Genomic DNA, 27,887 nt, shown 5'->3' with positions numbered 1-27,887 from the left:
GGATCTTTATGATAACATCTCAGTTTTAGATCTCAAGTTTAGAATACATAAAACAATATAATATTGTCAAGAGTTTTCTTCCAAAATATAATTTTTCTATAACTCTTCAGGAGTTTTGATTATATTCAAATCATGATTCTATTGATTTATAATCTCTTGATAAATACAAATGGATACATTTGTTAACCTTATAATATTTCATATATTCCATAAAATAGTTTGTTTCAATTCGATCGAATATGCAGAGTTCCCGGGAACATGATTTTGATATCATCAATCCTTCATGGATTATACTTTCAGGGATTAACATTTTTCAAGTGGATTGTTTTATTCAAGTTCTTCCTTTATTACCAGACTATAAGGAACTTGAAACTAGTTGCATCTACCATATGAAATTATGTCTCTTCACAATCAATTTCATATTGATCCTTCTTTGTGTGCAACGGTTCATTTACATCTCACTTGTTTTACACCTTTTAGTGTATGGACTACTGGTCCAAATACTTCTCTATTTCACAAGAAGTTTATATCTTTGTCTATTGCATCTTTCTGATTTGGCCAATCATTTTTTTTTTGTGTACACTTTTCAATAGACTTTCTTTCATGATCCTCTTTCTCATTTATTATATCAACTGCTACTTTGCATATATAATATCATCGACGTCAATTTTCTTATCGGTTCCATTTTGTTTCATACATGACATAACTTATTGAGATCTCTTCATTTGTCTCAGGTACCTGAATTTTCGTCAGTCATGTTTAATTTCTCTTCTGGAGATCATACAAAACTATATTGCCTCGTTTTGACCATTATCAATATATGCTCCTTTTTCATTTACGAGGATTTATCTTTGGAACCAATCTGTCTACCACGCTGCAGGCGTGACTAGCAGTTTGATATTGTTCTTGTAGAACATTTATTCTTATTGGAGCATTTACAGCTGGTATATGTGACTTGATCACTATATTTATATGGGTCGTGTCTGGCAACTGCTTTAGTAAGTTTTGAAATGAATTATCTTTTGGACTTCTATTTCACATTGTGTTTAGCCCGAGGATCAATGATAATTCATTTCAACTTATTTTCTTTTCCAGCTGTTTATTTTCTCCCCCTTATGTTGGAAGTACTAACTCACTTTTAGAATTCATGTATAGCCTTACTTATAGTTTTCGGGGATGGCTCTGGATTCTTAAGTGTCAATAGAGATTTATATCCAACATATATTTCCAACCTCATTTGAAAACACATCTTCATTTGAAGCTCTGTGGCGGAGCAACATCCAACATTCTTAGATGAAAATGATTGGTTTCTGATTCTATACCAATGATGGGGAGAACTAGTGAATATTTATTGGCTTGATGCGATCTAATGTTGCTCAAAATGTTTAGCACTTATCTCAGTGAATGTGCTATAGTCGTTAAAGACTTTAAGAAGTGAATTCACCAATATTATAAAAATGCATAGTGGGTGATCAGTCCACTAACATCTTCGTTATTTATGCCAATATCTTATTTTGGCTGGTGAAAACCATATTACCCTTTTATCTTATGGGTAAGCAACATATGTCAAATCATTCGGAAGAATCTTCTGGTTTTTATATGACTATGCATATGACCTTTAAGTATATATTCGCATTATTAATGAACCAAAATGGTCTAACTGATTCATGCCAAATGTAAACTTCTAGTTTATTATACATTTATCTTCATTATACTAATCTTTGTGTAGTACAATATATAAGAGGCTGTAGATATTTTCTCTAAAATACTTATACTGCTTTGAGAATTATTTCTGATTGAAATGTATATATCATTTCGTTTGCTTATTGTCTCAACATAAGTGTCTCAAAATCTTACGGATTTACTTTGAGAAAAATTCATTAATCTTAGTTTTAGTGTAAACATAATCTTCTGGATGTTTGACTTATCATAAAAAGTGAGATTCTTTAACTCTTCCCCTCGAGAGTATAATACTACAGGTTTATCAATCTCGAATGTATCTCATTTTCTTAATCAACAACATATCCTACATGGGTTATGTATTTTTCGTAGATTCTTTTAACTTTTGATACTTATAAAAATACAATACCTTAAGAACTTTAAATTGCATTCTTAAGAACTTTAAATTAAATTTTTATGTGCAGTAACACTATGTATACTTCTGGAGCATCATATATATCCTCTTTTTAAGCATTCTATAAGTTTTACTACCTTGTATTGTACACACAATAAATTTTCTTTCATCTTCAAATGAATTCATAATTTCTTTTCTTTATTACCATGTTTATTTTCTCAACTTTAAGTGAGAGTATGAGTTCTATAAAGAAACTCTTTGGACCTTGACCTCATTTATGCTCACGTCTAAAACCACAATTTATGAGTTTTTAAATGTCATATTCTCTTCAGGAGAATGAATCATAATCAACTAGACGTGATTTATCAATAGATATTTTTTCAATATATATGCATCATAAAACAATTTCTTGAAGAAATTTTACTTTTAAACTTAACATCCAACATAGTTGGCTTTATTTACCGACTTCAGGTCTTGTAATCTTTAAATGCAAAATACAAAATGAGCTTTAGGTAATCACTTCAGGTGATAATACCTTTTTTATATATATTATCTTCCAAAACTTATGGATCTTTTAGAGTCAAGCTTTAAACTTAAAATCCTCAATATAAATGGTAATAAAATCAAAATATTTCATATATATAAATATGTATTAACAAAGGTGTCTTATTATATCAGAAAATAAATAAAACTTTCATAGTAATTATTATATAGACTATATTATTACTCTCATGCTTTTTAACAAAGTTTAACCTATCAATCAATTTAATGAACAAATTTATATCACTGCCAACTTCATGCAAATTGATTTATCTAATCAAGTTTGTTAAACTTGTATATAAAGCATAAAATACTTATCTTATAAACAGAAGTATATCGGCGATGAAAGTTTCAGCTGTTCACGTTTCTGAATTGGCTGATAACTTGTACATATCTTTCCGAGAGAATACACAATCCTGAAAACTTTAAATTTTTGCTCATATAAACATGGCCATTACATTAGTAAATATCAACATATAATCCAAATATATTTCATGATATTAGACCAAAGACTAATCGACAACAAAACTAACCGATTACAAATAATTTCTTTTATGATGTTAGACCATGAATCATAAAGTATGTTTCCTTAATACCATTAAATCATGAAGCATATTAAAGTATAATAAGCAAAATTTAATTCATAAATAACTATTATTCTTACATATAGACAAGCGTTGATATATATATATATATATCATCGTCTAAAATGACTATATATATATATATATTTTGTTTTTTTTTTTTAGAATTTCGCAATTTTAAAATGAATCATTTATTATGAACTTCATAATTTAAAAACCGTTTACATTAATCATACAAGAAATTACAAGGAGAAGCGATGTAAATAAAATTAAACCGATATTCATCTTAAATTCACTCGGAGTAAATTCTCCAACGAATAAACCATAAATAGAAACACAAATAAAAATGGCACATAAAAACAAAAGTGCGCGAATCATCTTTCTTGAAATGAAAAATCGGAGGAGAGCGATTTGAAATTTTTGAGAGAAGATGAAATGTTTTGGATGATGAAATGGAGTGAAAATGAGTTGTATTTATAGATGAAAATTACTGTTCATGACCGTTGGAGAAAGGGGAAATTTTTGAAAAATTTTCTTTGTGACCGTTGGGGTTAAATCGAGTGCACCAAAAATTAGTCTGAAAACATCGTATTAAACGGTCAATCAAATCTATAAAATTTCATAAAAGTGAAAAATTATGACAATGAAATATTTATGTTATATGACAACAAATCATGCGACGGCTCAGCCGATCAATGCAGAATAATAAATAAATTATACGGCGGCTCGGCCGACCAATTAATAATAAACAGAATATAAGGCGGCTCGGCCGACCAATAAATAATAAACAGGATATAAGGCGGCTCGGCCGACCAATAAATAAATTAAATTACTAGTAAATAATATAGGCGGTATTCCGGCCATTATAACATGATATAAATAATAGTAGAGGCGGTATACCGACCATTATAACAGGGTATAAATGATACAAATAAATTTTACCGAATCGCAGAGTGATCGTGCTGATAACGTGTTATGAAATAACTTATAATTTATAGTATCGAGAAATTTAAATAAGAGTAGAATTTAATACCCGTAGGAAGCAAATAACACTAGTATAAGGGAGAGAGTTTATTATAAGGAAGAAGAAGAAGATGTAATGGTTCTTTGATTATAAACTTTTGTTCTTGTTTATGGTGTACAAAAGAGTGAGATGAGTGATGGTATTTATAGTGAACAACAATACATAAAATAACAAAGATGATGCTTAATTTGGTAAATGAGTGGGTGATCATAGTGCTTGATGAGTAGATGATCATAGTGCTTGAGTTGGTAAAGGAGTGGATGATCATAGTGCTTGAGTTTGGTAAAGAAGTGGATGATCATTTCAATGCTTAATTTATAACACGTTTATATTATTTTCATGGAAGGCATAGTTTTAATCAATACTTAGACCATCTTTATCCTAAATACCCTAATAGGTCTCTTAATTTATTTTTAATAGTATTTAAAGAGTTAATTTTGGTAAGAAAATTGATTAAGAACCTTGAGATTATTTTCCCCTCCACTGCAAGTTTCTTATTTTAGGTTTCTTAAAAAAAAAATATCAAACTTTTTTATTGAAATTTAAATTTTTTTCTTACATAAAACATAATAAAATATTACATTGTAGACATAGATTTTGAAATTAAAACATGAAAACAAAGATTAGTTTAACAAACGAGAAAATTTGAAAGAAGAGTCTGAGCTCAGTTGTTGTCTTCATCACGGCCAAATTTAAACCATACATGTTCAACTAAATCATCTTTCAGTTGTTGATGCATCTGTCTATCACAAATTCTAGTTCGAACACCCATCATATTGGCGATATTTGTAGGCATATCTGTGGAGAAATCGAGATCGACTGTGAACTTCCGTTGTCTTTTGCTTGTTGGAACTCCGAAGGATCAAACTGAATGTATCCATCTCATTCGTCTTCTACTATCATATTATGGAGTATAATACATGCTCGCATAATCTTCCCTATTTTGACTTTATCCCAAAAAAGTACCGGATTTTAAACATTGGCAAAGCGAGCTTGCAAGACTCCAAAAGCACGCTCGACATCCTTTCGGACAGCTTCTTGACGTTGAGCAAATAAAACTGCTTTCGGCCCTTGTGGTAGTTGAATAGATTGGATAAAAGTTGTCCATTTCGGATAAATACCATCGGTGAGATAGTAAGTCAAATAATACTCTCTTCCATTGACATAGTAAGTGACTTCCGGAGTATGACCTTTTATTATGTCATCAAAAACAGGTGAGCGATCAAGAACATTGATATCGTTTAAGGTACATGGCGGTCCAAAAAACGTGTGTCATATCCAGAGATCGTATGAAGCAACCGCCTCTAAAACGATTGTTGGTTTACCCGAACCACGAGAATATTGCCCTTTCCAAGCGGTGGAACAATTCTTCCACTCCCAATGCATACAATCGATGCTTCCTATCATTCCGGGAAATCCACGATACTCTCCAACATCAAGTAGACGTTGAAGATCAGCCGGTATTGGTCTTCTTAGGTACTCATCGCCAAACAAATATATAATTCCTTCCACGAAATTTTCCACGCATAACCGAGTTGTTGTTTCACCGAGCCGGAGTTATTCGTCGACCGCATCAGCCGCATAACCATATGCCAACACACGAATGGCTGCAGTACACTTTTGAAGGGGATATATACTAATCCTTCCGAGACCATCTTGCTTTTCCTTAAAGTATTGAACTTCATTGGAGAGATGATCAAAAATGCGCATAAACAATGGTTTGTTCATTCTAAAACGTCGACGGAAGAAATTTTCAGGATACGTTGGAGTATCACTGAAATAATCATTCCCTTCCTCACGATTTCTTTCGATATACGCTTGTTTTTTTCTTTTCTTTCTTCGTTCTTCTTGATCACGATGAATGGTTAAATTCTCAAAGGCTTGATAAAAATGTTGATGAAAGAGCTCATCAAATGCATCATCAAAAGATTCATCTAAAGTATTTTGAGAAGAATAAGCCATATATGGTGATTAAAGAGATGGCTTTAAGAGAAAAAAAGATAAGATGGTTTTGGTGTTTGAAAGATAAAGATGGTTTTGGGGTTTAAAAAGATAAGTGATGGCTTTGGTGTTTACGAGAGAAGCGTATCTTGGTTCTTTGGAATTACGATAGATGGTTTGATGCTTTGTTGTTTGATGGACAGAAGATGAGTTTGTCGTTGTTTTGTTTGACGAGAGGAGATGACTTATAGTTTTTGCGTTGGATATAGAGAGAAGATGAGTTTGTTGTTGTTATAAATAGAGAAGATGCATTTAGACACACATAGACACACAAAGTCCGTGACATAAAAATAGAATGCATATAGACACACAAAGTCCGTGACACTAACAGACACATACACATAAAGACACATACAGTTTAATCCACTTGACACTACCAAACATCTCCACTTGACACTAACAGACACATAAAGACACATGCTCCACTTGACACTAATAGACACATACACATAAAGACACATACAATTTACTCCACTTGACACTACCAGACATCTCTGTGTCGACTCCGTGACTCTCTTCAGTCGAAGGCAAGACTCCAAAGCCAAAACTCTGTCCCGCAAGCATCCTGACCAAGACAAAGACAAATATTCACATTAGCATGATAAGATAAAGAGACAAGAACAATAAAATCCGAAAGAGAAAGACAAACATTGACATTAACTTAAAACATTTTATATCATCACTAACCAGACCATTACAAGAACTAGACCGAGACTTAAACTTAAGAAATAGACGATGAACAAGAATAATAAAACTTAAGGACCAAACGGGGAACAAGACCTAATTACACAGCAACAACTCATTAATTAACTTCTTCTTCAGAGCTTCTTCATCAGCATCTAGAGGTTCTTGTTTTGCCATGATTCTGTCCAGAAGCTTCATCTTCGACAGCTTTTCCTTAATAACCAAATCCTCTTGCTTGATTCTCCACATTTTCTGAAACTCATCAAGTTCTTTCCCATCGCCTACTTGTTTCTTCCCACGAGCTTTTGCAGCCTTAACACTAGGGGGTTGAGTCGTTCCATCATCAGCTAGAGAGCAGGCTGAGTGCAAACCGTTATCTAACTTCTGCCTTTTGGAATTTCCTTGAGAGCAAGCCGAAGAAAGATCAGACCACTTCTGGTCATGTCTAAGCTCTTTCCAAGCATGTTCTATTGTGAACTTCTTTTTGTAGTTGTTGAAGAAGATTTCGTGGGCATGTTTGAGAACATCATTCTTGTTTTGCCCACTGATTTTCTCACGAGTTGCTGCTTCAAAAGCTCCACAAAACTTGCCCACCAAGTCGTTGATCTTGTGCCACCTTTGCTTACACTGTGATGACTCTCTTCTGTCACACTCAGCGATCTTGGGACTAGCCGAGTAGTAGGTTGCTATCCTTTTACAGAAAGCAACCGACCGTTGCTCATTCCCTACGACATGGTCTTTACTGGTGTTTAACCAGGCGCTAATGAGGACATTTTCATCTGTTGGAGTCCACGTGCGGCGTCCTCTACTCTCCGCATGACTGTCTGGTTTGAAATTTGAAGCTTCAGTTTCTTGGGACCCAAATAAAGGAACATGGGAGGATTCTAAATTGATGCTAGTATCTTGTTGACTTTGAAGAAGATCAAGAAAATTTAAATTCATATATGGATTGAAATCCATATCTGAATTTGTCTAAGAAGAAGAGAGAAAGAGAGAGAGAGAAGAAGGAAAACGAGGTTGATAGAGAAAGAGAGAAGAAGGAATCTGTTTAATAGAAGATAGAAAGCGTTTAACGCTTTGATCAGTTCCACAACCACATGGACTTGACATTTAGCTAACTCATTTATCTAACATTCATTTCTATCTAATTCATTAACCACACTTCAACTTTTAACTTTCGGTTGACATTTATCTAACTCATTTCAATTCTACCTAATTGCTATCTACCTAATTTCTATCTAACCAGATTGGCAATCAAAGAACCTTCAGTTCACATTCACAATCAATTCACAGTTGAAATTTATCTAACCTGAAATTGCTTACCTCTTCATCCGTCCAAACCACAGACCTCTTCTTTGAAGAAACTCCAACTCTCTTTATCCGTCCATCTAAAAAAGAAACACAAGAAACATAATCAACACTAGAACGATTCAGACAGAAGACAGGTGAAGAAACAAATATTGAGACATCATCTCTTGAATCAGTAGACATAAACAAACACAAGAACTGATCGACATAGACATAAACTATCCAACACAACCGATTGATATATTGAGACACCTTGATTAATCATCTCTTGAATCACGAGACACAAACAAACACAAGCACTGATCGACTTAAACAAAGACAGAGACATAAACTATCCAACACAACCGATTGATATATTGAGACACTTTGATTAATCATCTCTTGAATCACGAGACACAAACAAACACAAACAACGCATGAGACGCATGAAGAACTATAAAGTGATCGATATAAACAAACACAAAGACATAAGCTATCACAAGAATGATTAACAAGCAGAGACAGAGACATAACCGAGTTGAATCATGAGACGCATGCAACACAACAAACGAATCTATATAACAACGAATGATTCAGACAGAGAAGGAAAACACTTAGCTTTTACTTTTGGTTTGATTTCGTCGAGGATAGCCACGGGCCGGAGAGAGAGAGGGGGAGTGAAGCTTGATCTCGGTGAACCATCGTGGAGAGCGAGAGATACGCGGAGGCGTCGAGGAGATCGAGAGGGAGGTGGAATCGTCGAAGAGAGCGACGGAGACGCGGATTCATCGACGAGATCGAGAGAGAGAGAGGCGGATTCGTCGAAGAGAGCGACAAAGACGTGGATTCATCGACGAGATCGAGAGAGAGAAAGAGAGAGAGAGGTGGAATCGTCGAAGAGAGCGAGGGAGACGCGGATTCGTCGACCAGAGAGAGAGAGGCGACGATTCCACCGATAGAGACTCCGACTGATGCCGTCGACAAGGAGATATCATCGTGGCGGAGAGATCACCATTTCGCCTTCGGTTTCGCCTTCGGTTTCGCTTCGAGAGAAAGAGAGAAGACGAGACGGTTGAGAGAGAAAGAGAGAGATGGTGCAAGAATGACACGTGCCCCGTGAAACCCCGTCAGTAGCGCTTTTGATTAAGAGACGTTTTCACCTTAATTAGCTAATTTTGTTTTTTTTTTTTAAATAAAAAACACCTAAAAACGCGGATTTGAAAACCGCGATAAATGTGTTCTTACCGAATTTGTGAAACATGTTGGGCCGGCTTGCTCGTAAGATAGAACATATTACATATGCATTTACATAATTATATCATTGCTTTGAGGTTTTATATATTTCGTAAGATCAACCGGCTTTCCAATAAGATAGAATATAACATTTTAGTGGAAAAAAAGATAGAACATAGCATGCCTCTTTAGCCGCTTCCTCACAAAAAAAAAATAAAAAAAAAAATAGGACATATGCATGCATGCCTCTTTAGCCGCTTCCTCGCATAATTCAATAGAGATTGATGACTTCATCCTCAATTTCTAAAAAGATATCCGGAAACGTTTCTAAATTTATCCAACGTAATCAAAATAAACAAAAGAAAATCACTCTAATCAACGCACATAACCACATAACACACATGTTGTTTAGAGCATCTCCAACCACACTCTATTTTCCATTTTAAAATAAAGTTTATAGTAAAAATATTTCAATAATACTTTATTTTTCATTTTATAAAAGAGTAAAAAATTGGTTTATTCTATATATAGTGTAAGTTGTTTTTTTTGTTCATCATTTTATTTTTCACTCTAAAAAAAGTACCATTGTATTATATCACAACTCTATTATAAAGTTACTATATTTTAGACTGAAAAATACGGTGAACCATTGGAAATGGTCTAAATTTACAAATAATAAAAATCAAGAAAATTGTTTTGAATTAACATCAGTTATTTCGTCAATCCACCATGAGATACAGATTGTTACCATATGACACACAGATTGTTACATTGGGCCATCAAAATTATGAAAATTCTACACCTGAAAAGGGTGATCATATAATTCTCCTCTCTAGAGATCCGAAACGCTCTACGCTCCCTAGATAACTAGCCGATGTATCATGTTCTCTTCAGTGACATCTACAGCCTACTGCAACTCATAGATTCTTGGTGTTTGCGTTTTCGTGGAGCCGACAGAGAACTTTGTAGCTTCTTAAATAACAAATAGTGTCACTAAGGACATCATATACCAATTATATGTAAAGGTCTGGTCCCATTTGATATGCTCTCCTCTATAATAAAGAAGAACACAACAGATTTAGCGCCGGTTTTAACTTATGGAAATCCTTTCTCTGACCTTTGCCTTATTATGGTTAGATGTCATATTCGTCCTTTGTTTTGGCTGATGCCTTATGGTGCTCAGTAGCCACTTTGACATATCTTATTTTTAATTTCTTGGTTCTGTTTTAAGTTTCCGTAAGCACCAATCAATTTGCCTCGTTTGAATGAATCAGTATTAAAAAGAAGTAGTTTTAATATATTGCTCAGAAATGAAGATTATAGTAGAATGTTTTTTCAGTCCGCACTGAAAATGTAAGGAGTATTCCAACGTCTTATAAATCACTCAGGTACCATGCACACGTAATAAAGAAGGGAATATGCTTATTACACGGATTGCTCATGTACAATCATCGTATTTTGTTTTCGTAAATTATACATCTTTTCATTTATCTTGTTGACATAAGGTAGTAAAATTTAAGGTTATTATTTTGATATATTTTACTCGTTAAAAAACTAATACTATAAAGATACACTAGATTTTGACCCGCGCTTTGGAAAGCGCGGGATTATTTGTTTTAATTCGGTTGTGTTTTTGTGTTTTAAGTTTAAAGATATATATATGGATTGGAGCTTATATGCTTTTATCTGATTAATTTTGGATATTTTGTATGCTGTATTGGTTCTTGGTAAATTTTTAATTTATTCTAATTTGTAATGTTATACAAAAATGAATATATATTTTTATGTTTGGATGAAAATATTTGTATTTTATGTTGATTATTTTAATTTGTTTATTACTGCACTCCTTAAAAATTTAATTTTGGTGAATCAATTTTATACATGTGTTTTTCATTTGGAACAATAACTAAATGAAAATAATTATAACAGAAATACTAATCATACTCAGCCATACAAATATATATTTATTTGGTTTGATATCATATTAAATTTATTATATACTTTCTAATGGATTCAAAACGAAAATTCCATCTCATTAATTAATATTGGGCTTATAATTCATATAGTTTAAATTTATTGACCATTGTCTTTTTCTCATTTGTAAAACATGAAGTGGGCTTCAGACAAACATTTTAGCTAAGCCCGAATATATCCAATGTTTACAATTGATTTTAAAATTGTGTTCTGCATAATTAAGTTATCGAGAAAGAAAAGACAGAAAGTCATGTCTTTATTAAAAAAAAACAAAAGGTCTCTTCGTCCAAATCGACGATTCTGGAAACACCGAAGAAAATTATCCGTCTTTCAGATCGTATAAAGGAACACAAACGGTTAAGGATGGATTGAGAAGATAAATGATCAAAGCTTTCCAGAAAGAGATCTTTCAAACATACCGGACTTTAACACGAAATGCCCCTCCCTTTCCATTAGAAATGCTGAATTCACCCCGTAATAAAAAAAAATATATTTTTTATTTTTTTTTTAAATATAAAATCGAGTAAAACGTGGTTAAAGACGCTAGGGACCTTAATGAAACCAACTTATTACCAACCCGACCTGCTCTACCCGACCCAACCAAACTGAACCGGATCCTATTCTCTAAACGAAGCGTTTTGTCTCTCTCCCTCTCCACCTAAATCTAAATCCCGTCTCGTTCCTCTCCGGCTTCTCTCTTGCGATTGCGACGAAACCCTAGCCTCCGTGCGTTGTGGCTTTCTTCGTCGTCCTCCTTCGTCTAAATCAAGAATCCATTAATCTCTCCGTAGACGTCCTCTCTCCCTCTTATTTCTCGGGTCTCAACTCTCTAGAATCGAGAACCGCTTCGTTTCTTCTTCTTTCTCCGACGAAATTCTAGTCTCCATCTTCGTTCCTTTCATAAGTGAGTAGTTTCCTCTAAGTATTGCATTGTTGGGATGTAATAATTGATGTTTGCTATGCGGTTTGCATTTGGAGTAATTGACGGTGACTTGTTGTGTTCTTAACAGCGTTTCTAACTTCTTGTACAGGAAATGAAGGGCCGAAAAAGAAAGAATTCATCTACTACGTGCGTTGGAGTCTCCAGTAGAACTAGAGCTAGAAAGGCGGTCTCAGCTGGGAATGAGCCGGCAAGAGAAACGACTGTAGTTTCTCTCTCTGTTGATTCAGAAAGTGATGACATGTCTGATGTATCATCTAAGGTAGTTTTTGCACTCGTTTCATTGTCAGTGTGAAAGTATACTAGTTTTAGTAGTAACAAATGACTAATACATATATATTATGATTGCAGGCAAGGCAACCACCACAGCCCCTTGAATTATACTTCAAGAGCACAGAGTTCACGAAGACTTGCAAGATTCAAACCAAGTGCTTTGTGAAGAATACAGTGGACGTGATTAAGAAGCTTAAGGAGGAGGTTAAATGGTTCACAACCCATCCTCAATTTCGTCACTTCTTCCACATGCCTGATGAACAATACCTGAAGCTCCAAGGAATGTGGATGTTACTCTTGCGCACCATTTCGACTGAAGAAGAAGATGTTGCATGGTTTAGTCTGAATGGTGTTCCCATCCGCTATTCTATGAGGGAGCATGCCCTCATCTCAGGCTTAGACTGCCATGAGTATCCAAGGAAATATTTGAAGCTCGGGAGTACGAAGTTTGTGGATTATTACTTCGGTGGACTAAAGAAGATCACCATAACAGATGTGGAGCAGAAGCTGTTGTCTATGAAGATGCCATGCAATGATAGATTGAAGATGGCTGTCTTGTTCTTCCTTGGTCGGGTTATCAGAGGACAGGCAAAGGATTCCGGACCAGTAGACCCGTTCATCTTAAGGATCGTGGAAGATTTGGATGTTTGCAGAACATTTCCATGGGGTCGTTTGACATTTGAAGATGCAATAAAGAACATTAAGCATATGATGGAGCTTCTGAAGGGTGAAGTGCACCCGGCATGCGGCTTTCCTGGATTCATAATTCCATTAGAGGTAAAGCATACAATCTAGTCAAATATGAGTTGTTTTATAACCGTAAATCTGACAGCGCTACAATATTTGTGTAGATTTTGGCTTTTGAGTGTATTCCTAAGCTGGGGAAAACATTTCGACTATCTGCAGACACACCTTCTGAAGATTGTCCTAGGATGTGCAAGAGCCGCTTTACAAAGAGTAGCATGAAGGGCTATCCTTTGGAAGATATATATGCTGCACTTGGACACACAAAGGTATATGTATATATACTTTGTAGTAGAAACTAGAAGAATATAATAAAATTTAAACTGATTTTCCTTTTCTGTTTTTTTTTTTCAGGTTATTAACAGTGTGTTGGTGCCAACTGTGGGTGAGGAAATCATGCTGGCTTGTATAATTGATGAGGAGCGAGAGTATCATTGTGAGGGAAGCACAAGTGATACTTGGAACCACTGGCTTAATGTGAAGCAGAAGAAGATATTTTGGAAAGAGCTAAACGACTTAGATGTTGCTGCACAAGTGTTTAAAAAGAAGAAGGACAAAGAAAAGGTGACGTTTTTAGAAGATTCGTCTTCTAAATCTGGGTTGGAGAGCTTGAAAGCTCTGGAAGAAAAGATTTTGGGGGCCATGAGTGAAGGGTTTTCTGGTCTTAAATCAGTGGTGGAGGCAAAGCTGGGTGATATGGATGTGAGGATGAGTAAATTTGAAAAGAACCAGCGCCAACTTAGAAGAAGGGCTAAGAAAATAGAAGAAAAGCTGACTTCTATTGAGAGCAACAAAAATGAGGAGAGGAACTATGGTGAAGATATGGATTTTGGATGGGATGATAGAGATTATGGTAGAGCTGAAGGGAAGGAAAATAGTGAGAAGGCTAAGGAAGACAAGGAAAACAGTGAGTCTGGCGAGGAAAAGGATGTGGTCTCGGGTGGGGAAAACAGTAAGGATGGTGAGAAAGAAAACAATGAGAAGGGTGAAGAAGAGAAAGACCAAGAACCTGAAAAAGACAAAGAAAACAGTGACTCTGTTGAGAAAGGCGAAGAATACGTGGAGGAATCAGATGGAGAAAGTTCTCTGTTAAGGCTTCAGGAAAGAGTGAGAGTGCAAGCAGAAGAATTTTGGAGGACAATTGATGATGAGTCTGAGGCTGAGGAAGAGGTTGAGAAAGAGGGTGAGGAAGAGGCTGAGAAAGAGGTTCAAGAAGAGAAAGAGGTTCAAGAAGAGAAAGAGGGTGAGAAAGAGGCTGAGAAAGAGGTTCAAGAAGAGAAAGAGGGTGAGGAAGAGGGTGAGAAAGAGGCTGAGAAAGAGGCTGAGAAAGAGGTTCAAGAAGAGAAAGAGGCTGAGAAAGTAGAATCCAAGGGAACTCCTACCTCTACCGGAGTAATAGTCATTACACCACGTGGTAGAACTAAGGCAGCAGCTGCGAGGAAAGCAATCTCTATATCACCAGAGATTGTTGTGGTAACAGGGATTGCTGAGCTAGCTGAGAAAGAGGTTGAGGTAGAAGCTACTCAGACAGAGCAAGAAGCTATTCAGACTGAGATTGTTGAGAAAGAGGCTGAGGTTACTGAGAAAGATGCTGAGTTAGCTGAGAAAGAGGATCAAGATGTGGATGAAGAGGAGGAAAAAGCAGAGGAAAGTGAAGATAATTCTGTGGAGAGTCCCGCTAAGAAACAGACTGAGCTAGCTGAGAAGTCAGTTGAGGTAGAGTTAAAGACTAAGCGCAAGCCTAAGGTCAAGGTCATAGCAGTGCCGTATGGCATTCCCAGAGCTGAGAGACTAGCAAAAATGAGAGCTGAAGCTGAAAAAAAGAAAGCTAGAGCTGAAAAAAAGAAAGCTAAAGCTGATGGTGCACCTAAGAAGAAAGACAGGCCGAAGAAGACTGAGGCTACATTGAAGCCATGTACGCCGCTGCCGGAGAAGAGAAAAAGTGAACCATCACGGTGGGTGCAGTCTCCTTTCATTGAGGGAAAGACTGATGAGCTAGAAGTGCCAAAGAAGAAGCTTAAAACAAAAACCTAAAATGCTTATGTTATGTATATGTATTATTCAAGTTAGGATGTTATGTTTCTGCCTAAAATGCTTCTCTTGAACTTGTTAGGATGTTATGTTTCTGCTTCTGGATGTTATGTTAAGTTTCTGGATGTTTTATGCTTTTTAAACAGGTGTGGTAACTCAAAATTACATGGGAAACTCTGGTCAAAATTTTGGAAAAATACTTCATAATTTTGAAAAAAATTACTTTTTAAATTTTTGAAAAATACTCCATTTTATAAAATAATTAAAAACAGTTTACATGTAAAATGCAAACCACATGTAAAACGTGCATGGAAAAAAAATGCACATGTAAAACGTGCAGCCGTCATATATTTTGATATTATATTTTGATTACACTTAGTAATTCTTGGTAAGTTTCAAGGACTTAGTAATACTACCTTATACATAGTAATCTTTTGGCAATTTTTAGGTTTATCTAGTAAAACCCTGAAAAAATGAGCTTTTTTGTAGTAAAACTGATGCTTTTACACTATAATAATTATTAAAGAAGACATTTTCAAGAAGCATTTGTCAGGAATACGTATTTTTTTAGATTTTCCTTACTATGGTCTAACCATTCATACAATAACAATGAAAGTTAAGAGAGTTTTTTGAAAAAATGAAAAGATTTTTCTTAAACTGCTGAAATAATCATAAAAAATAGTCTTAATATATATTTAGTAAGTAACTAGTCTACAAATTGATAATAATCATAAAATATATATCGATTCTACATACTAAACATAAATACTCATACTAATATATATGTGGTCCAAATAACACATAGTAAACCCAGTATTCCTAGTAGTTCAAATAACACATAGTAATTCCAGTAGTTCTAGTAGTCCAAATAACATATAGTAATTCCAGTAGTCCTAGTAGTCGGAATAGCACAATGAAACAAATTTCAACAATCAAACACCTGAACCTGAACCACTTCCACATTCAAAATACGTTGCCATACCTCTTCCTCTGGCTCTCCCTGTGTCTGTGCTTGTGGCTCTCCCTCTTCCACTCCCTCTGCCTCTTTTTCCTCTTCCACGCGCTTCTCCTGCTGATGGTTTCCTTGTTTGTTGTGGTTTTCCTTTCTTGACTTCAAATTCTGGAGGAAGTACTTTCTTTGCTCTAATTTCTTCTGGTATAACCCAATCAGACATATGAGGAACATGATATATTGTCCGGTGATAAGCCAAAGCCCATTGCTCTACCAAATAGTACTTAGAACAATACTCAGATAGATGGAGTTCCTTTCCCGCTTTCTCAGTCATGAATGTGGCAGCAGCTACTGCATGAACACATGGATATTTGTCTTTATCAAATTGCCCACAGGTGCACGTGTTCATAGCCATGTCCACGGTATAACGCTTCCCGTCACTACCATGCACACTGTACTCGAGATGGAAGCTGTTTAACTCATCAACCCGAAGAAACCCTGCATCAACACATCTTTTAGTCATTTCCTCCTCCACTATAGGCACAAGCTTCAGTGCGGGTGGCATTTCAGCTGCCTCTTTCCTGTGCTTGTTAAACCATTCAGCAATTTTTCCAATGATAAAATCAAACATTGGAAGTAAGGTGAACTTTCTTGCGTCCTTAATAACACCGTTAAAAGATTCTGCTGAATTGGTGGTGTCAACATTGTACCTAACTCCTTCAAAGTAACATCTAGCCCATTTCTTTTGTTCACAACTTCTGTCAAGATACTCCGCTGCACTAGGATATTTCCTGCCAAAAGCGTCATAAAGGACCAAGAACTCCGCCTCTGTATAAGCGTGTGCGCACTCCATAAACTTAAATGCACATGTTTCTCTGTTGTTACGGACGTAGCCTTTAACATTTTGAGACAGATGCCATATACAATAACCATGAGCGGCCTGAGGGAACACTTGATGTACTGCCTTGATCAAGCCTTTGTTTCTGTCCGAAAGAAACACCAATCCAGGGAGATCCGATATCACTGATTTCAACTGTTCCATAAACCATAGCCAACTCTCATATTTCTCACCATCAGCAACACCAAACGCAATTGGGTAGTGGTGATGATTGGGATCCTGAGCAGTCGCAACAAATAACACTCCACCATAAACAGTCTTCAGGTGTGTTGCATCCACAACAAGGACTTTTCTCATCGCGCGGAATCCTTCTATGCTAGCTCCCAAAGCCCAAAACAGATACTTAAATTTTTTGCCCTCATCCACAACCACACGAGTTATTGTGTCAGGATTCACCTGCTCCAGCATGTGCATATAACAATATAATAAAGAATAACTCTCTTCAGGAGTTTCGCGCACTTTATTAGCAGCTAGTCTTCTTCCTCTATATGCCGTTGTGTATGATACTTCCACAGCAACTCTCTGATGAACCAAATCGATCAGAGCATTGGGACGTGGTGTGTCAAAACTTCCAGGATAATCTTGGGCCAGGATAGATGCAACGATTTGTTGTGTGCCTCTCCTTCTATTAGGCAGTGTTCTTGTGGTAACAACAGAACATCTATGCTGCTTGATGTAACTTCTAACTGACCAAAGATCTGAATTCGTTAACTTTGCAACACGCACAAACCACTTGCAGCCTTCTTTGGCTCCTCGGCATTTTATCACATATCTCTTAGTATCCGACTTAATTACCTCATACTCAAAACACTTCACATGTGACGCCGCCTGAATATGAGTTTGCGCTTCCTCCTTGGTTCTAAATTCTTGATCTAAAACCAAATCCATACCATCATCCCACTTTATAGACAACTGGTGTGACTTCAACTGAGGGTCCTGCTTCTCTTTCGGTGGCATTCTCATGCATCTCAATGTCTTCGTAAAGTGTAAGCACACCACCAGTACCTTCATTATCAGTTGCATCCTTCTCAGTACCTTCTTCATCACCACCCTCTGTCTCAATAGCCTTGTATCAATAGCTTCTGTATCAGTAGCCTCTCTATCAGTAGCCCCTCTTTCAGTAGCCTCTCTATCAGTGGCCTCTCTATCAGTAGCCCCTCTTTCAGTAGCCTCTCTATCCGATAGACTGCCATAGAAATCAGTGTCATCATCCCTTTTGTTGAACTCCACATGTAGAACACTTCTACAATTCTCTTGATTTACTTGCATTAGATAACAAAAAACGTCTTCATCTTCCCAGATATATGATGGCTTGTTCGAATACATTACCATTGGAAAGTAACTAATCTTCGCTTCCATCTTATAGTCATCTACCTTTATCTTTCTGCAAATACGCTCAACCAAAACAGAGCGTGTGATCTCATCCACTGATTTCTTCAACACAATAGTGTGAATTTCATCTTTCCCGTCACCATCTCCCGAAACCCATTTCATTTCAACCCCATTTTTAATATAATATCCTCCATAATCAAAACAAATGATTGTACAATGCGGATTTTTCATTTTCCTGAAATAAAATAAATTATAATTAGAATTAGCATTATTAAGAAGTTTAAATTTAATTTTCACGTAATATTTTACTGTTAGCATTCTTACTAATACTAATTTTTTTCAATACTATATATATATAGTAACACCAGTAATACTAGTAATATTTGTAAACATAGTAATACCAGTAGTATCAGTAATACCACGTTGCCTTAGTAAAACGGGTTATCTTAGTAATACCCAGAAATTATCCTTGCACTAATTAATCAAGTTTTTAGTCCGATTTTATTCGTATTTTGCATTACCCATGTTATATAATTCATGTTAATGAAATTACACCGAAGAAATCATCAAAACGGGCTCAAAACGTACATAAAATATACCCTAAAACCAATAAATACAGTTTACAAAATCCTTTTAAATCTCTTAAAATTTGCATTCAACCTTTCTTTTGTTACACTAGCCGATATATACACTTATTTTTATAAGTATTCCAGCAAAAATTTAATCAAAAACGGACATAAATTAAACCCGAAATTCATATACACAGTTTTTAAATTCATTTTTTCTCTTCCAAATTTTCATCAATTCTTACTTTTTTAGGTTACCCATGGTTTACACAAACATTTAAAAGATATTTCACACAAAATTTCATGAAAAACGGACAAGAATTACCCGATGTTAAAGCTTCAAAATCGTCAATGAAGGATGAGGAAGAAGAGCTCTTCACGCTGACAGAGGAGAGAGGAGAGAGGAGAGGAAACATGAAGACATGTGGGCCAAGGTAAATCTGATTGGTTAAGGTTGTTTGTGGATCCCATTTGGTTGTTGTGTTTGGTTGAGTGTATTTAATTGAAAAATTAAATGAATTAATGAGGTGGAGAAGAAATATATTAAAGAAAGAAAGGTTAGTATAGGGAATTCAAAGACAAAGGGGTAATGGGAAAAGAAAAGGGACAAGAAGAATGAATTTTTTTCCATAAGAGCATTTGGAGTTAGTCCCAAACATACCTCCTCTTGACAATCGGTAAGTTTTTTTGTCAGATTATAGAGTTCTAATATGATCAGTTTTTTTTTTATGTCTCTCCTTTGTGATTGAAGCTGGCAATTTTGGATTGTAGGACAACAATTGTAGATTGGAGATCCAGGAACATCGGTAATCACTGTCTTTTTTTTTTGTTTATTTTAAAATTACTACGATTCTAATTCATATTATTTTAGTTTGGAGTTTTTTTTTTTGTTAACAGTTTGGAGTTTAAATCTCTGTCACATAAATATTTTATAAAGTGGGCTTTCAAGCAAATATCTTTTTGCCCATACGACGACTAACTATATTTTTTGGTAGGAAAAAAGTTGTTAAGATAAAGACTAATACTACCAAATATATTTTCTCTTGAATCAGTTTTGCGGATCAAAGTTATTAGGGTTCTTTGAATCAGCTTTCCGGGTAAAAGATAGTTGGGTTCGTTTATGGTCTCATAAAGCATCTGACTACTTTATCACAGGTAAAAGGATGATCAAGATTTCAAAGTATTTTCTTATAATTTGTTTTTGATACTTTTAACAATACTATTTCACTCGTTGGTTATAGATCGACACTACAATTACAAAGGAGATAAATCTATACTATTACAAAGAGTCTAATTTGAGAGAATTCTAGCTACCGTCCATAGATTAACCTATGGTTCAGTGACAAAATACGACACTGCTATTCCCTTTCTATGTCAGGTAAAGAAGCATCTCTGTTGCTTTTCAAATCGATAAAGATGTAAAAGTGATACTGAAATGAGGTTATTTGTTGGTTGAATGATCAGGAGTTGGCATGGTGTGCTAAAGGATGAAGATCAGTGTATTTTTTACACATAATACTCTGCATTCAGTAATCCAGTATGGTGGAAAGCGTTTCCAGAGTTCACCTTTTTTTAATGATGAAGATAAGTTATTGTTTTGTTCAAGTATCTTAAACACTCGATGTTCATAAACCGTATGTAAAAGACTTATAGATAAATACTTATAGATAAGTACTTTCAACTTAGATGTTCCTCTTTGCTATATACAGGAATTATCACACACTATGCTACAAATACAACTTCTTTGTTGGGATGATATGACACAAAGTATGTAGTGATGGACATTGGAATCAGATCGTTCACAGAGGATAAAACACAAAGTAAGTAACACCTCTGACGCTTAGATGTTATATATGATACGTATTAGTACTCTATGCTGCTATTGCTAGATATTGATATAGACATTATAATATAATTATATTGTTTCTATGCTGCTTTTGATAGAAGAATAAACAACTATAGATGGTCACTCTGTAAAACGTAAATTGTTATTCTATGCTCAAAACTTTTCCTAAAGGTCCAGAGCATTTATTTTGTAGCACAATCAAACACGTAAAGTTGTGAAATAAAAGCAAGTCTCTTCATTAAAACATCAGTATATAATAGTCTTTAAACTTCTAAAATTAGAGATTTTGGAAAATCTCTTTAAAAACAATATTTTTGGTTTGTTTCTGAGGCTTTCCATCCTCGTCAACAATCAAGATTTTCAAACCTTTTTTGGATGTGACTCTAGATATAGCAACATAGAGTTGCCCGTGAGAAAAAACTGGTCTAGGTAGAAATATTCCAACTTCTGAGAGAGACTGTCCTTGACTTTTATTAATGGTAATAGCAAAAGCCACAGCAATTGGCAGTTGCCTTCTTCTCATCTTGAATGGCAACTTCTTGTCTGAAGGTGTAATGGACAATCTAGGAAGCAGTATAATTTTCCCAACTTGAGTTCCTGTAATAACTCTGGCCTTCACACAAAATTCATACATATCTATAATCTGCAACCTTGTCCCATCCATCAGTCCTCCATCATGATCAATATTTCTCAACAACATCACAGGGCATCCAATCTTCAATCGGAGATTATGATTTGGTAAACCTGATGCTTTGATAGTGTTGAGAAATTCTGGAGTGAGAGCCTGATCATTAACAGATCCTGTATCAGATGGATCAATGCTGTCCGAGCTTAAATAAATTCTTTCATCTCCTGCAATACAGAGAAAAATTTAGTTAATCATAACAAACAACCTACAAAATCTCTCAATTTAACAAATAGAATAATTTAGGTACCTTCAAGTTCATCTAACATATGCTGGTTAATCTGGTTCACATCCTCATTTGTAGGGCATAGAATCGCTCTTTCTTGAAAAAATTTAGGGTCTTTGTTCTGTTGTAGAGTTGTTGCATCTCCATATATTTCTTTGCTTATTGATGCTATTGGATCATCTGAATCTTTCATAAGAAATTCATCTGGAATAGTGATTAGTGCATCACCATCGTTAGGTTCACCAGCTAATCCATCTCCCACATCCAATATCCATTGAGAAAACAGTTCCAATTCTCTTAACTCTTCGGGAGTCATATCAGTGGATAGCAGCCTTATATTCTTTGTTAGTTTGAGCACCTTGCAGTGTTTCCAGAGGTATGATGAATTTAGAGACTCTAAAACTATTTCAGCCCTCGATGCACTGTGAATAACAGGCAATATATCTAAAATCCCCACCAAAAACAACAACTTTTCCTGCAAATGGCTTCTTCTCTGCACTTCTCATAATGTCTGCTAAACTCCTATCCAATGACTCAAAACAGTGTCTACTCATCATTGGTGCTTCGTCCCAAATGATTAGAGATGCTTCTTTTACCAAATCAGCAGCATCTGTCCCTGGTGTAAGATTGCACAGAGAAAACTCATCAGGATTGATGGGTATACCGAATCTTGAATGTGCAGTTCTTCCTCCTTGTAACAGAAGTGAAGCAATACCACTTGAAGCAACATTCAAAACAATCTCTCCTCTGGATCTAATAGCAGCAGATAATAACCTCCATAGAAACGTTTTTCCTGTTCCACCAAATCCATAGACAAAGAAAACTCCTCCTTTTTTTTGTAAAACAGCATCCATGATCTCTTCATATATCTTCTTTTGCTCGTCCGTTAACTTTAAAAAGTCTGTATCGTGTGCATTTCTTAACACTTGTCGGTCATATCTCAGCTCATCCATTATCAAAACGTTTTGAGAAGCATTAACATCGCGGGAGGGTTTTGGCATTGACTTCCAGTTACATAACGAAGTTCCATTACTTCTCAGAATCTTCTCAATCTCAATAAGGGCACCTTCTTTTTTTTCAGCATCAGTCAGACACAATCCTGTTTTTGAAAATAGCAAAACAAATAAGAACAATATATATATATATATATATATATATATATATATATATATATAGTGTTAAAAATTAAGTATAATCGTATTGTTTTAGGTTACCTGGTCTGTTAAACTGGTTTCTTTGATTATACTGAACATCTTCGGAAAGAATCTCCCATGTCTCCTCCCAAACTCTTTCTGGTTTTGATAAACTATTGGACATAAGCATGACAGTAAAAGCATGTCGCATAGAGTAAGCAGAACTTGAGAAGCTTGACCTGATTAGATCATCTATATATTCTTGATCATCTGCTAATAAACCCCGTGCAAAACATGCCTCTTTGTAAGAAGGGTAAAGGACATTTTTATATGTTTTGATGTCATCGAAGCAGGTTGGTCCTCGAACAATATTAAGCAGGACACGCAGATAATAAGCTTCTTCTATACTAATCGGTGCATAATTAATTCTCCCAATACTGAAACCTCTTTTTCTGTCTTTCCACTTCCTCTTCTTTTTGTCCCAAATAAATCTCGTAGGAATTTCTGCTAAAGTAAGCTTCCTAGCGATAGCACTAACCTTGTTCAGCTCAAACCAGCCCAAGAACATTGTGTTTTGAATCAACACACGACTTGTTACTTTCTCAAAAGTGTCATCATCCTTGAATACAATTATTTGCTTCCCTGGCAAATGGAATGAAATCTTCTCCACTGGTATTGATCTGTAATGAATTGGAAACTTCAAAATTCTCCATGAACCTTCACACGCAGATACATATCTGAAAAAAAAAAGAATGATCCATAAACAGAAAACAAAATTAAAAAACTAAGTATATAAATGTATCAAATGCGAGATATCAATATACCTGCCCTTGAAAAAGTCTTTAATTTCATTTTTATTCTCTTCCTTTGCTTTCTGGTTGTTCACGTTGTTCTCCAATGCTCCTTTTGTTGGCGGCTCAACAGTGATAGTCATCTTGTCCTGACCCTTATTGATATACTTGAATAAGTATTTGATAGACCCTGATTGATTGCACCACTCCACATTAATATGAGCTCTGTACCGAAGAGATAGCTCCTTGTTATAGGGTATCACATATCTGTTGTCGCACTTGAAACCATTTTTATCAACAAAACGATCATTATCCCGTCTCATATAAACTGGGAACCCTTCTTTGTTTATTGTCGTTCTGTCTACATGCGATTTCGGAAACAGCTTAGAAGACTTGCCATTCTCCATACACGGTGAATTTGGATTAACAATTCCACAAGGGCCATGAATCATCGTGTCTTTCACCACTTCATAAAGCGCTGGCTCTTTGGATTTGTCTGGAATCTCTGCTGAAATTATCTTGTCAATGTGGTCAGTCGTAAGGAATTTAGAACTTGGATGCATGAATAACAATATATGAGAATGTGGTAGACCACGCTTTTGGAACTCAACAGTATACATAGCTGCATAATAAGATAAATAAAATTAGGATGTATATATTACTTAAAAGTGTTAAAATGAAACATGCCTGATGTAAAAAAACTTACATGCAACAGTTTTTCCCATGATCTCATTATCGGTTAAATCCTCCATTAGAGAATCTAACTTCATTTTGAATATTCGGCAAGCAATTTCTGGCCTATCCTCTGTCTGCAATTTCCGTTCAGACAAATATCTAGTAACCTCCGGCCATTTTGGATTGCATATAAATGTGATGAAAAGATCTGGAAAACCAAAATGTCTGCAAATGGCCATTGCATCCAGATAGTTATTTTTCATGTACCTTGGTCCTCCTGTAAAGGAAGCTGGCATAATAAATCGCTGTCCTTGCTGACTCATATATGTACTGCCTTGGTTCTCACCCTGCTTGATTGAGTCATAACCTTCAGACCTCAAACATACTTGATTTTGCCTCAAATAACTTAATCTGTTAGTCTCAATGGTAGTGAATGCATCAACCAAAAATTGCTGGAACAATCTTTTTGAATGCAGCAGCGTTTGACACTCTCCATCTCTTTCAAACAGTCGATATGAAAACCACTGTCTCATACTAATGTGATCCCTCTTTAGCTTCTCTGTAGCTGGTGTGGCTCTCTTTTTTATTCCCAGTCTGAAACCATCTTCGCCATAAGTAAAAATGAGCGGATACTGAAGTGCGAGATAAGACGGATGTATCTCACTTATTCTCTTTAGCCAACCAGTTTGTTTCTCTTGCAAAACAATATCACGGTTGTCCATCTCTATATTAAAGTCACCAGGGATCAAACCAGCTACCTCTGACGCAGTTGGAATATCATATGTCCTTCCATATTTTTCACGATTGCTCACAATCCTCATATGGAACTTTTCAGCTCCTGAACTTCCAAAACGTTCCCTTGCAGACCGAAATTGCTTCACATAGGGATTAACATCGTCCAGCATATTTATAATAAGCTCGATAATTTTCTTCCTCAAATTATGCTTTTTTGCATTGTCTGCAGCTTTCTTGTACTTACTGTAAACATAAATTTCCAATTTAATTCACCAAATAAAACCTTTTTATTAAAAGAATTATGTTTCAATAAAGGTATAGGGGTTATACCTCATAACAGAATCTCTATCATCAACCTCTCTTTCATTGTCAACAATGTACAATTGTGAAAACTTTGCAGAATCACCTTCATCTGGTTTCATACTACCCATCAAGTGCATGTTTTCCCCATGTAGCTGAAACGGTTGAGGTCCATGTCCTTTTGGCATCGAGCGATCAACTTTTCCACCAAGAGAAGTAAAAGCAAAAAGCATATTAATTGATCTTATATTTTCTTGGTAATACTTACTCATGTCATCATCCCCGAACAATAGTCTTTGTATAAGCAAGGGGCTTTCTTTTAAAAGAGGCAACTTAACTTGTCCCTGGCCACAACAAAGAGAGAAAACTGGCTTCTTCTTTGTTCTTTTCTTCCTTTCAAGGCGCTCATCGTACCACATTTTGGCATTACAATAGTCAAACTTGAAAGTAGGATTACCCTCGTCAACATATTCTACACATTATATAGACATGGATGTTCAATATCAGTAATACTAAATTCTTATTAATCATAATATTATAACTCTCACCAATTGTTTTTGTGATAGGCTGTGGATTCGGTGTTTTTTTGGTTTTCCCCTTGCTTTCACAGATCTTTCTAATCCTTGACATCATAGATTCAATGTTTGCTTTCTCTGATACAGCATCTCTATATAAACATTTAACATGATCAGAATTATTTGATAGTTTATCACTTTCTTGACTGCTTAAGTCGTAAAATTGATCATCTCGTCCTTCAGATGGAACTGCAACATAGAATTTCAATCAAAAAAAAAGTATAATAATTGTTTGTTCATATAATACATGATTGAGTGGAGATATATACCTTCAGGGAAGCTGTTATCATTTGAAGCATACCCAACCTGTGATGGATATGTTACTTTGGTGTTATTAGTTCCAGTTACAACCGTCTGCATTAGTTTAGGAGTAGACCTGGCATCATCTTTTCTTAAAACACTGTTGCGCTGCTTAATACCAGATTTTAACACTTTTTTTCTCTGTGCTATTTGATCATTCACTGGTTTCCACAAGACATATTTATTATTCAATCATTTGCTAAAAGTTAACCAACTAAAAATTAACTGAAAGTAGCAACATATACCTCTCAAATCTGTGTAAAATTTGTTCCTCTTTGAAGGTGGATATTTTGTTGTATTTAGCTGATCTGCATACCAAAAAGTGACAATTCGTTTACATACCAGAAAATTTAATGTCATTATATATACAGAACCAAAAGTATAAATTTTTCATAAACCTTACTTTCGCAGTGTATATATGTTCGATCCGACATATGACCAGCTGCTGACTGATATCCATTTTGAACCTTACTCCCAGAAAAGTTTTGAAGATCTCCTAAGATCCTTCCAAATATTGAGGTCAATGGTATAGTGGTTCTAGATGTGTCCATCTTTGTGTTAACTTTCACAGTTCCAGAATAAGCATTCAGATTTCTGTTTCTTTTATTAGAGACACGCTCCGAAGTAGACACCACTTCGATTCCAGCTTGTGTGATGGTTGCTAAACATCATAAATAATCATATGTTGTTAATATAAATATAATGTGTATCACAAGTTGGATTTAGTAGATCTGATATAACTATTCTTACTAAACACTTTGTTGCAATGATTGATTCTCTTTGTACCAATCGAATTAGATGTATTTGTTTTCTCTATAAGAAAAATATAACAGAGCTCAAATGATGTTTCAATATGAATACTGACTATCGTTCTTACTTTTGCAGGGAACATCTATTGGAGGAGGGATAGATGTAGAGCGTTTCAGAGACCCGTCCAAATCCTTTTTCATAGGTAAGTTAGTCAAATCCCTTAAGACCCTGCCTGAAGATGATTGAAGTTTAGACATAGCAGTAGGTGTGTGCATCACTGCGTTAGCATTTTCAGAATCATCAATACTGTTGCCTTCCATTGTTATATGTGTTCGAGTGATTTCTTCTTCCATGTTAAATGGAAAAATGAACAATACAAAATAACACGACAGTATTAGGTTAGCTATGGCGTTTTTTTGTTTGTTTAGATTCTGTGTAGATGCTGTTTAGATTTACCATTCAATGGGAAATTACAATATTATCAATATTCAATAATATGCTCGGCAATTCATAGATGTAGGATTATATGTTACGTTCTTCTGTAATCTACATATAACAATATTGAATATAATATAATCTGGAAATCACATATTTGGATTTTACAGTTAGGATGTATGGCTCAACTTCAATATAAAAGAGGATCAGCTATACATGATACGAACACAAAAAGGTATGAAACAAAATCAAACTATACTATTAGAAATTGATTAGGAATGGAACTGATTATGGATAGT

General features: G+C 35.3%; 2 protein-coding genes and 1 pseudogene across 3 annotated transcripts; 1 reads left to right on the top strand and 2 right to left on the bottom strand.

The window, feature by feature from the left end:
- Positions 1 to 5,395: 5,395 nt before the first annotated feature.
- LOC106404402 (glutathione S-transferase T3-like) lies at positions 5,396 to 10,822 on the bottom strand. The gene is made up of 2 exons (XM_013845125.3): positions 7,004 to 10,822; positions 5,396 to 6,788 (listed from the first exon to the last, which is right to left on the bottom strand). Exon 1 carries the CDS (start codon positions 7,865 to 7,867, stop codon positions 7,004 to 7,006), a length of 864 nt encoding a protein of 287 aa, XP_013700579.1. The 5' UTR covers positions 7,868 to 10,822; the 3' UTR covers positions 5,396 to 6,788.
- A 175-nt stretch (positions 10,823 to 10,997) lies between these two features.
- On the top strand, positions 10,998 to 15,490 carry LOC106404400 (protein Ycf2-like). 2 transcript variants are annotated; one of them, XM_048751162.1, is made up of 3 exons: positions 10,998 to 12,603; positions 12,693 to 13,391; positions 13,466 to 15,490. In XM_048751162.1, the coding sequence occupies exon 3, from the start codon at positions 13,755 to 13,757 to the stop codon at positions 15,390 to 15,392; it is 1,638 nt and encodes a 545-aa protein (XP_048607119.1). In that variant the 5' UTR covers positions 10,998 to 12,603; positions 12,693 to 13,391; positions 13,466 to 13,754; the 3' UTR covers positions 15,393 to 15,490. The 2 variants fall into 2 exon arrangements, with proteins under 2 accessions (XP_048607119.1, XP_048607120.1); XM_048751163.1 differs by having other exon boundaries at positions 12,693 to 15,490.
- A 5,580-nt stretch (positions 15,491 to 21,070) lies between these two features.
- On the bottom strand, positions 21,071 to 27,473 carry LOC106404395 (annotated as a pseudogene).
- Positions 27,474 to 27,887: the final 414 nt, after the last annotated feature.

Source organism: Brassica napus, chromosome C3, assembly GCF_020379485.1.
Source record: "Brassica napus cultivar Da-Ae chromosome C3, Da-Ae, whole genome shotgun sequence".
NCBI classification, from domain to species: Eukaryota; Viridiplantae; Streptophyta; class Magnoliopsida; order Brassicales; family Brassicaceae; genus Brassica; species Brassica napus.
Note: the sequence above shows the minus strand (reverse complement) of the source record. Positions and strands in the feature narration are given on the sequence as shown.

What these genes read in the sequence shown, in the direction of transcription:
- LOC106404402 (XM_013845125.3), bottom strand. Translation starts at nt 7,867, where the DNA reads ATGGATTTCAATCCATATATGAATTTAAATTTTCTTGATCTTCTTCAA.
- LOC106404400 (XM_048751162.1), top strand. Translation starts at nt 13,755, where the DNA reads ATGCTGGCTTGTATAATTGATGAGGAGCGAGAGTATCATTGTGAGGGA.